The sequence below is a fragment of the Cucurbita maxima genome, unplaced genomic scaffold (genome assembly GCF_002738345.1).
Source record: "Cucurbita maxima cultivar Rimu unplaced genomic scaffold, Cmax_1.0 Cma_Scf00018, whole genome shotgun sequence".
Lineage (NCBI taxonomy): Eukaryota > Viridiplantae > Streptophyta > Magnoliopsida > Cucurbitales > Cucurbitaceae > Cucurbita > Cucurbita maxima.
In genome coordinates, this window is record NW_019272034.1 from 461,408 (window position 1) to 471,603 (window position 10,196).

General features: G+C 39.2%; 3 protein-coding genes across 4 annotated transcripts in view; 2 read left to right on the plus strand and 1 right to left on the minus strand.

Moving 5' to 3' along the window:
* LOC111492689 overlaps window positions 1-9,304 on the plus strand; it is a 21,157-nt gene extending 11,853 nt beyond the window's left edge. The window contains exons 2-5 of one of the 2 annotated variants that reach the window (XM_023142086.1): window positions 5,972-6,407; window positions 6,962-7,406; window positions 7,501-7,616; window positions 8,725-9,304. In XM_023142086.1, coding sequence (XP_022997854.1) covers window positions 6,026-6,407; window positions 6,962-7,406; window positions 7,501-7,616; window positions 8,725-9,140 — 1,359 coding nt within the window. In that variant the 5' untranslated portion in view covers window positions 5,972-6,025 and the 3' untranslated portion in view covers window positions 9,141-9,304. Of the gene's footprint in view, window positions 1-5,932; window positions 6,408-6,961; window positions 7,407-7,500; window positions 7,617-8,724 lie in introns of those variants that run through there. The other variant, XM_023142085.1, reaches the window with a different exon arrangement.
* On the plus strand, window positions 184-1,022 carry LOC111492696. The gene has a single exon (XM_023142097.1). It carries the CDS (start codon window positions 228-230, stop codon window positions 819-821), a length of 594 nt encoding a protein of 197 aa, XP_022997865.1. The 5' UTR covers window positions 184-227; the 3' UTR covers window positions 822-1,022.
* LOC111492683 (VHS domain-containing protein At3g16270-like) lies at window positions 2,152-5,708 on the minus strand. Its single transcript, XM_023142079.1, has 5 exons — window positions 5,045-5,708; window positions 4,024-4,764; window positions 3,747-3,902; window positions 2,644-3,564; window positions 2,152-2,554 (listed from the first exon to the last, which is right to left on the minus strand). The coding sequence occupies exons 1-5, from the start codon at window positions 5,249-5,251 to the stop codon at window positions 2,513-2,515; spliced, it is 2,067 nt and encodes a 688-aa protein (XP_022997847.1). The 5' UTR covers window positions 5,252-5,708; the 3' UTR covers window positions 2,152-2,512.
* Window positions 9,305-10,196: the final 892 nt, after the last annotated feature.

Here is a 10,196-nt window from a genome sequence, read left to right on the forward strand (position 1 = left end):
GAAAAAAAAAAAAAAAAAAAAAAAGATATTTATTTTAAGTGAGAAACGCATTAACATATTATATATATATATTTTAAAATTTAATATTGAAGAAACCCTTTTATTCTTCTCTCTCTCTCTCCAACGGCCCCTTTATATACCCTTCCAATTCTCAATCAAAACCAAATTACTTCCCCATTTTTCTCTCTAAAAATCTCATTTCTTTTGTTACAGAACTGTTGAAAAAAATGGATCAAAATCTACAAGTGATTTCGAAGAGAATTGTGAACATGGTCCGTATAGCTTATTACATGCTGAGAAAAGGAATTTGTAAGAGCAAGCTTATGGCCGACCTCACAAATCTCATGTCCAGACGCCGCAAAATCACTGGCAAAGCCATCGCGAATCTCATGCTCCACCACCACCACGATGGCGCCGCCTCTGCCTTCTCCCTCGCCCCTTTTCGCCGTAACCACCACCCCGATGGCACCGCCGATCACTACGAGTTCAGCTGCCGCAACAGCCCTGCTTTTCCCAGCTTCCATTACTTTAACAAACGCCGTCATTTCTTCACGTGTACTCAGACACCCGACACGCTGGACGATGACGTGGGCGCGATGAATGCTTTCAAGACTGTTTTGGAAGTTCTGAACAATGACATGGGGTCCCCAGCGCTACCCGAGTTTGGGCGAAGCCCGATGGTGGTGAGGCAGCTGAGAGTTACTGACCCGCCGTGTCCGGTTGCGGGAGCTGCCGTGGAGGACAGCCACGTGGATAAAGCGGCTGAGGAATTTATAAATCGGTTTTATAAAAAGCTTCGGTTACAGAAGACGGGGGAGTAAAAGGGAAGTTTTGAAGATGAATTGTGAGGTGGCGTCGGACGGGTTGAAAATTTTAAGGGTGCTAAGTTTTGTCTAATCTTTGTGTTCATTAATATTGTCGTGGTTGGTGCCTGCATTTTCTGTACGTATTGTGCTTTGTGTGGCCATTTTTTTTTCTTTCTTTTTAAATACTTGTAATAATAATAATAATAATAATAATAATTCAAAGGAAGTCCATGTTGAGAATGAGAATCCAAATTTCAAGAAACAACAAAATTGAAGCTTCTCCATAGCTGCTATCAATCCTCCAAATGCAACCTCTGTCGTATATTAAAGTGAATCCATGCCACCACCTTGAAAAATATGGCTTCGGTAGGATTTCACGTCGGTTAGGAAAGTGAACAAAACATTTTTTTTTATAAGGATGTGAAAATTTTGCTAACAAACACAAGGGTGGTAGGAAAGTTATTAGGATGAATTTGTGTGTTTGATTATAATAATGGAATATAATGAAAGCATAGTTGTAATTATTAATAGGTATGGTTGGAAGCTAAAGACAAAGGTGTGAAGTTTAGGGCCTAAATTAAAGTGAAATTAATAATGCCTCATTTTGGACGTAATTTAAGGTTTACCATATAAAAGCCCAAAAAGTTTAGGCAAAGTTGAGGTGGGCGGAAGAGATTAGGGCAAATCTGTGTGCGACAAATATTTTCCCCAGAAAAAAAGAAGAAGCAGTTCCGTAGTGATGTTGAGTTGGGTATATGTTTGTTGGTTCATAATGAAAATTTTATGCAACAAGAACATGAGAAAAAGAAACCAAAAAGGGTTTGAAGTAAATGGGTTTTAAAGCAATTGATATTGACTGGCAGCTACTTTAGGAAGCAGTGGAGGAAGAAGGCAAAAAAGAAAAAACCTTTTATTTTTTATTTTCCTTTTAAGAAAAAGGAGAGAATGGCCTAATACATTTCCCACTCTCAAACACTCGAACGAAAAAGCTTTGATTTTTGTAGTAAATGATTATTAAAGTTGTTGCTTTTCATTATTTATTAATGCCCTGTAGTGCCTTGTCTTTTCTTTTTTATATTAATATTTAATATTAACAACTAAAATAAATTTAAATTAAGAACCCATTTATAATAAATTGAACTATGGTTGATTTTATTTGAACGAATGATGCATAGATTTGGATAATGGATCACCTAGATTGGTATCAACAAATCTAGCCAAGAATATTTGTGTCAATCCATGATACCTAAAGCAAATCATGTATGACAAAAAGTGATTGTACCATTCTGGAATGAAGTTTTACATTAATAACTCAGCTTACGAGTATCAATCTAAGAACTCAGCATAAAGTAAAACCACAGGCATATACATGAAAGAACAAGCTGCATTAAAAGATTCAAAGAACAAGCTGCATTATTACCATAACCACTACAATACTACGTTTTTTTTTTCTTTTTTCTTTCCTTTTTTGGGCAGAATGAGACTCTACAGATTGGAACACAATCAGTCCAGGAATTACCACAATATAAACAGCTGATTATGTAAAAACTTCCATTCTCTCTTTTTCCTACTTCTATCTACCCGTTTTTCCCAAGTGTGTACCGTGTTGTGCCTACGTTATGGAGCCATCAATCTCTAATGGCACAGAACTGTGGCTTTCATTCATCACCTCACCAACATCACCAACGTCGCCAACAATCCTAAACTCAGACTACCTGCTTTGGATCCCGAGCAGCTGCAATATGCTCCTACAAAATACATCGTAATGCTATCAGTATCAGACTGCAGGGCATACAGCTACTAAAATCAACAAAGAGTTGGAAGAAATGAAACTTACTGAGATAAAATCAAAAGCTCTGGTATCTTCTTTCTTTGAACTATTCATCACGGAACTAGATGGCTGTGTTGCAAGATTTGGCTGGAATATGTCAGGAAGGGGAGAAGAATATCCTCCATTACCCGCACTTCCACCACTCGATTGGAGATGAGGGTTCCCAAACTGTTGGGAATTGGACATGGCTGATGGTAAATTTTGTTGAGCAAAGAAGTTTCCTGTGGGAGCATAACCCATTGGCTGAGATGAAAAGGCTGGATTGAACATCATGCCGGACGGAAGATATGTCCTTCCAGGGAAGAGGGCAGCATTCATATTTGTCCCAACCATTGGTGAACTGTATATGCCATTTACAGAAGAATCTTTAGTCTGATACTGATGGTTTGGCTGTCTGGAAACAGAATATAAAGATTCAGACAGTGAATCCTTGGAATCTCCTATATCATTACTCTTCAAGCCATCTTCATGGATGGACAAACCACTCATTAACTCATTAACATCTTTCCTTGTGTGTTCTTGTACTGCAGCTTCAGAACTTGATCCAAAAACATCAAAAACTCCATGTTCATTTTTCTGTTCCGAGGCAGGCCTTTTACTTTCATTACTAACCTGACTATTATCGACGATCATCCCAGAAAAAAGATCATCTGGATTTTCTCCATCATCAGTTGTCTGAAAAGAGACATCTGAAAATGGGTCATCATCATTCTTTAGTTCGCTGGTGCTTGTGATGGTGTTTACGCCATCTCCAAATAAGTCGTCTACTAATGGAGTTTTCGACAGGTTTTCAACCTCTAAAACACCTGCATCACTTGTGTCTATTAAGTCTGGCATCTGAATAGTGGAACTGGGGTTGTTTGGAAGGGACTTTTCAGAAGCATTCATGGAGGGGACTCCTTTTCCTCCATCTAAAAGTGGCATAACCTGCCCAAAGAGTCGAGGGACAAAATTATATCATTTCGGGATAAGAACCCAAAGTTGAGAATACATTACTTTTTGATCCATCACATGTTTTTCAAGCTTACAATATGCTACATAAAAATCTAAATAATGAATTTATTCAGCAATTTCATCAACTTTCGTTTGCAGATAGACTGATGATTTACCTTGCTAGCTTTTTCCCTAAGAGATGCTTGGGGAGATTCAGAACATCCAATCACTGCATCTTGATTTTCACTGAAATACGATGCCACAATTGAAAAATGATCGTCATCATTTTTCCTAACGATCGACTCAAGGACGCAGAGAGCTTTGAAACGAACCTGAAGAATGAAATTCTCATCAAAACAGGTTGAGTGACATTGATACAAAATCAACCGTCATTATTCAATCCTAAACAGAAAGCCTGGATCATAGAAAAAAATATTAACAGCAAGAACATGCCTGCCATGATGGGGATTTAAGCTTTGATTCAAGAGCACTACTCAGCGCCATTGCATCTAACTTTGCAGCTTCCACAAGAAATGCTTGAATGGCATCTCGAGTTGGTTGTATGCGCACACCACCTGCTGTTGCAATGGTCTCCAGTAACCTCTCTTCTCGAGTTTTTCTCTCCGAAGACCCAGAACTCAGGTTCCCATTAGTAGCTTCCACCTTATTTGCCCAAGAATCCGGGTTCCACGGTCCACTAATCGTACTCTTTGATGTCCCGAGAGTCTCACGGCCATATTCAACTGGTTCATATCTATTGTCATACTCCATTTCAGTCGTCAATGACCTCTGAAGATTGGGACCCCTGTGGCCACTAGTGCCATTCTTTCTCGATGAATGACCTTGTGCAAGATTACTTAATCCTTGCTTGATTGATGCACTTCCTAAACCAACTACCTCGCTAAGAAATGATTTTTTATCTTCTGCTGGTGGTTCATAATTTGAGTTCCCAAAACCTTGAATTCGACTGTTAAGATTCTCAGATGGTGCAGGCCTGTTGTCCTCTTCAGCAAAGATCGCAGAAATGGCGTCCTGAGCAGTATCCCTCACAGCTTTATTAAGTGCATCACCTTTAAGGGGGTCTGGTTGTCCCTTGTAATGAAGTAACTGGCGGACAGCCACAGAGTGTCTCTGCATTTCCCTTCTGAATTCCACACCAGATTTCCCAACTCCATACTTGATCAACCTGAGAGCCTGTAGTGAAATCAAAGCATAAATCCAAAATTTTCAAAAACAAGAACCATACATAATAGAAGTCATTCAACTGAAAAAACTCGTGTTCTTGGTGTTCTTGTGTTCATTCTTCCATCAACATTTGAACAGTATCAAATTTAAAAACCAAAGAAGAATCAGAGAACAAAAGTCCTAACTGCAGGGATCAAAAATCCTACTCGCTCATAACATATCTACCAATTAAGTTGAAAACTAACACGAGAGAAATCAGAACAAGCAAAAAGAAAAAAATTATATACACCTTCTGTTTGACAATCGGGCTCTTATGTTCAAGCCTCTTCAAGATAAATTCCGAAAATTCCTTGACAATACTGACATGCGAAGATCTCAACACTTCACAAATCTCTTCCAATTTGTACACCGGCGTGACCTTATCCTCATCCGAAGTCGCCGCATCGATCATTCGCGACCTCCAGTACGACTCTACAGCTCTCCGACTCGAATCCATATTGACCAACGAAAATCACCAACTCAAAAACAATCGCTTCAGATCCGATCCACCCTAAACCAATCCCACCCCTGATCCAAATCCCAGAAACCAAAGAAATGCAGGAACCCTTTGGCTTAGTCGATGTTTTCCTTGTTCTCCAAGCAGTCTCGCCGCGCAAACCAACTCAGATTCGTCTGGAATTGAAACTTTTGCAGCTCCCAATTCAGGCGATCTTTGTCTGGAGATCGTCAAGGGGTAGACGTGAAACGTAATTGGGTATCGGAATTGAGGTCCTAGCAATCTGAAGAGGGAAAAAAATGGCGGAAAATTGGAGGAATTTTGGTTTCACCCTGTCCGTGAAGGTGACGACCACATGTCGGCCCACAGTTGAAACTCACGTTTACAATGCCACCTGCAAATTGCGATTAATTCTTCTAGATTTTTCCTTCTGAAATAATAAAAGTCTAATTTTTCCCTCTTTTATTTTCCCTCTCTTTTAGTCCTTCGATACAAATATATATATATATATATACACACATACAAACAAGTGTGAAATTAAATTTTTAATCTCTTAAAAAGGTCAAATTTAGTTTATATGGTTTTAAGCAATGGGTTGAATTACCCATTTAATTCACTCCATTGTCAAGAAAAAAAGAAAAAAAAAAGTAAAAAATTAATTTACCCCTGTTGTTCAGTTGCTCAAAAAAGGGAAGGAGATGAAGCCATGGCAAGCCCAAGATTCCAAGCGCCAAGCAAACTCTTCGTTAAGAACTCGACCATAGCAACACCAGCATGAGCTTCGACACTATGAGAGTTCAATCCTCAACCCCTCAAAGCCCCACTTCCAATCGGAGGCTCGAGCGTGCCTTCTCTTCTCGCAGAGCCCCTCATCACAGCGGCGATTTTGATGACGACGATGACCATGATGTTTCCAAGACGAAGAAGAACAGATTTTCCTTATTCACTCACCGCCTTTCCATTTACTTCACTCGAATCGGACCCATTTGGGCCTGCCTTGCGCTCGTTGGTTTAATCCTTCTCATGATTTCGTCCTTGATATTCTTTCACTCCCGCAGATTTGTTTGCGTTTCGTCTTATGATCCTGTTTCCCGCTCTGGGTTCTTTGGCATGGATGGGCTCGATTCCGATTTCGGTTCTCTTGGTGTGCCCTGGTGTAAGTTTTCTTGCTTATCACTTTTGGATCTGATCCATTGTAGTTCTCTGGAAATGTTGAGTTTTAGATCCGTGTTCCGGGTTTATGGCGGTCTGTATGTAATGGAAAAAAATGGAGAAGAACTATCGTTAATTTGTTTTGGGTATGATGAATTGGTTATATCGAAAACGGGGCGTCGTTTATAGAATTGAATCTGTGTATCGTAGTTTAAATTTGTTTCGTATCAGTCGAGCTTTTCCTAATTTGGAACATTAAATATTTTCTTTACTCAATCTTGGACCGTCTATTGTGGCCTTAGCATTGATCCGTTCCTCGAGTAATGGCTAGGCTATTGTTGAACAACCTTTAATTTCAAGTTATGTGATGAAAGTGAAGAGTCAAGGCAATATTTAATAATGTTAGATTTGTTGGTTTACGATTAAGATGCCTTATAAATGAACTACTATTCTCATTGACTTCACAGTCCTGGGTTCTAGTTCTAGTCTGATTAAATGTTATGAAATTCCTAAAAATTTTGCTTGTTTGAATCCTTATAATCCCATCCTTGGCAAAAGGCAGATCGAAACATGGAAAGACAGTTGAATGGACTGCAAAAGATTTACTAAAGGGCTTGGAAGAGTTTGTACCAATTTATGAGACTCGACCAATAAAGAACAACCTGTTTGGTATGGGCTTTGATCATAGCTTTGGCCTTTGGTTCATTGCTCGTTGGCTAAAACCAGATTTGATGATCGAAAGTGGCGCATTCAAGGGACATTCAACTTGGGTGTTGCGGCAAGCAATGCCAGACACACCGATTATTTCACTCTCACCCCGTCACCCCGAAAAATACTTGAAGAAGGGACCTGCTTACGTTGATGCTAACTGCACATATTTTGCTGGAAAAGACTTTGTAGATTTTGGAAGTATTTCCTGGAATAGTGTGATGAAGCAACATGGAATCAATGATCTTAGCCATGTCCTTGTATTTTTCGACGACCATCAGAATGAATTAAAGAGGTATCCTTGAGTTTCATTGCAATCAATTATTTTTGTTCACCATCTATTTATACACTCTATTATGCTGAAAATTTGTCTTGTAATTTGAGGGCAGAATAAGTCAGGCTCTGAAAGCTGGCTTTCAACACCTTGTTTTTGAGGATAACTACGATACTGGCACAGGAGATCACTATTCTTTAAGGCAGATGTGCGATCAGTTCTATATTAGAGGTGCCAGCTCTTCCACTTGTATCTCATTCCACTTTGCTTTGTTTTTATACTCTATGAATATTCCTAGGTAAAAAGACAACACAATTTGTTATTCCCACCATCTATTTGGCTAATCAGATAATGGTTGTCTCATTAAGTGCCTTCCTTAATACAAAGAAACTGAAACCTAATGAGAAATTTAGAACGGATTTATGTGATCCTCATAATAGGTAACCACCACCGCTAGTAGATATTGTCCTCTTTGGACTTTCTCTTTTGGGCTTCCCCTCAAGGTTTTAAAACGCGTCTCTTCCCCTCAAGGTTTTTGAACTTTCCCTTATGGGCTTCCCCATTACGCGTCTACTAGGGGAGGTGTTCACACCCTTATAAGGAATGCTTTGTTCTCCTCTCCAACCGATGTGGGATCTCACAATCCACCACCCTTGGGGGCCAGTGTCCTCGCTGGCACACTTCCTGGAACCTAACTTTGGTACCGTTTGTAACGGTTCAAGCCCACCGCTAGTAGATATTGTTCTCTTTGGGCTTTCTCTCAAGGTTTTTAAAATGTGTCTTTCAGAGTTACAAAGTGGAACCAATACTCATCCAAGTACTGTCTTCTTTGGGTTTTTCCTTTCGGACTTCCCCTCAAGGTTTTTAAAATGCGTCTTTCAAAGTTACACAACAAAACGAATACTCATCCAAATATTGTTCTCTTTAGGCTTTCCCTTTTGAGCTTCCCCTCAAGGTTTTTGAGCTTTCCTGTATGGGCTTTCCCATTAGGCATCTACTATGGAGAGGGTCTAGCCCTACTCCAACCAGTGCCTCGCACCGTCCGGTGACTGTCTTTGATACCATTTGTAACAGCCCAAACCCACTGCTAGCAGATACTGTCTTTGGGTTTTCCCTTTATGGCTTCCCCTTAAAACCATGTCTCTTCCCCACACTCTTATCAGGAATGTTTTGTTCCTCTCTACAACTAATGTGAGATCTCACGTAAAATATTTTTAAGGGCATAATAAAGTCAAAATTATATTCCAATGCTACTTCCAATGATTTGAAAGTGATTCTGCGAGTCTGTGACAATTTAAGTTGAGAAGTTAATTTCAATGCTTGTATATTTCTGATTTAGGAGGTGGGCACAGTTGCTTCAAGGACAGCGATGAAGCTAGAATCAGAGCAAAAAGGAAGTTGTTCTGGGAAAAGGCAGTGGATGTAGAAGAACTTTGTGGACCGTATGAGGCTTGGTGGGGTGTCCGAGGCTACATGCGTGATGATTTTAACCACAGCAATAGGGCTATCTCCCACGCAGAGCACCTCCAGAACAGCAGGTACTTGGAGTCGATTCTTGATGTGTATTGGGAGCTCCCTCCAGTTGCTGGCCCTTCTTTAACACATCAGACTAGATACGATCCTGCTCGTGTTTCGAGCCCTATTGTGGAAGATGGCAGGTATGGTTTGTTCCAGCGACTTGGTTTAACTCGACTTGAGACTTCTGTATTTAATGGATACACACAAATGGTCTATATTCAGATATCTAAACAATAGTTGTTAGGCATTTTACTCTACTTGTCAATAGCTTGTAGTCTTTCTTCCTATACCACACCGTTATTCAAATTTTTGAGTCAATTAAGGGACAAATGCTTTGTGTTCAAACATATTCCTAGTGGTTTTGTTGGTGGCAGTTTTATATATTGTCCACACTCAGATCCCTTGCTTGTCTTATCTCGCACTGTTGTAGCATATCGGACCTCAATTGAGTTTAGCAAACTGTTTTCCCCTTCTGTGAATATATGAATAAGACCTATGGCTATGAGCAATCTTTGGATAGAGGTTGATAGGACAACTGGATCGTGTTTCGTGTTTCGTGTTTCGTGTTTGTGCAACCGCAGCCGAATTAGCTAAGAGAGCTCTGCCAAGAAAAATACATAAATTCATTTGATTCAGAAGATATTGGAATGAGAACCATAAATCAGGCATACAAAATCAGATTTCTCTACTTAGCAGGAAAAAGTCCCCTAGAAACAACTTTTCAGGGGCTTAAAAATAGTTTTTCAAATTTATAATTATCTATTTTTAAAATTTATAATTAGGACAAAGTGGTGATTTTGAATCTCTTGGATTTTACGTTATAGCATCTATACTCGGACTCAGCATATCCAAGAAAGAAAGCAGCATATCCAAGAAAGAAAGAAAGGCTTAAATGAAAGGAGCGGCAAGAGTCTTTCACAAATTCGAGCAGGGAAACGCGGGATGGAAGGCAGGCGGAAAAAGCTTCACTCCATAACTTTTTTACCGAGGTGAATATGAAGAAATCGGTATAAATTAAGTTGTTCGATTGTCCTAATAATTTTATACCATAATGATTATATACCTCTACAATTACATGTTAATGTCAAATAGTTGGTGCGGACCTTTTGATTCATTTAATAAATTTATAGTTTATACTTTGCTTAACAAAATAATTGTTAATAAAATACGAGAATTCTCTATATAATAGGAGATGATAGTGAATTTAACTCAAGTATATACCTATAGTCGTAAATAATTATTAATACCGTCCTGAAACAATTAATGAATTTTAAATGAATACCAAACTCATTT

What these genes read in the sequence shown, in the direction of transcription:
- LOC111492683 (XM_023142079.1), bottom strand. Translation starts at nt 5,251, where the DNA reads ATGGATTCGAGTCGGAGAGCTGTAGAGTCGTACTGGAGGTCGCGAATG. An exon ending in GCCCGATTGTCAAACAGAAG is followed by an intron (nt 4,765 to 5,044) that starts GTGTATATAATT and finishes ATTTCACTACAG; the next exon opens with GCTCTCAGGTTGATCAAGTA. An exon ending in TTAGGGAAAAAGCTAGCAAG is followed by an intron (nt 3,565 to 3,746) that starts GTAAATCATCAG and finishes CTCTTTGGGCAG; the next exon opens with GTTATGCCACTTTTAGATGG.
- LOC111492696 (XM_023142097.1), top strand. Translation starts at nt 228, where the DNA reads ATGGATCAAAATCTACAAGTGATTTCGAAGAGAATTGTGAACATGGTC.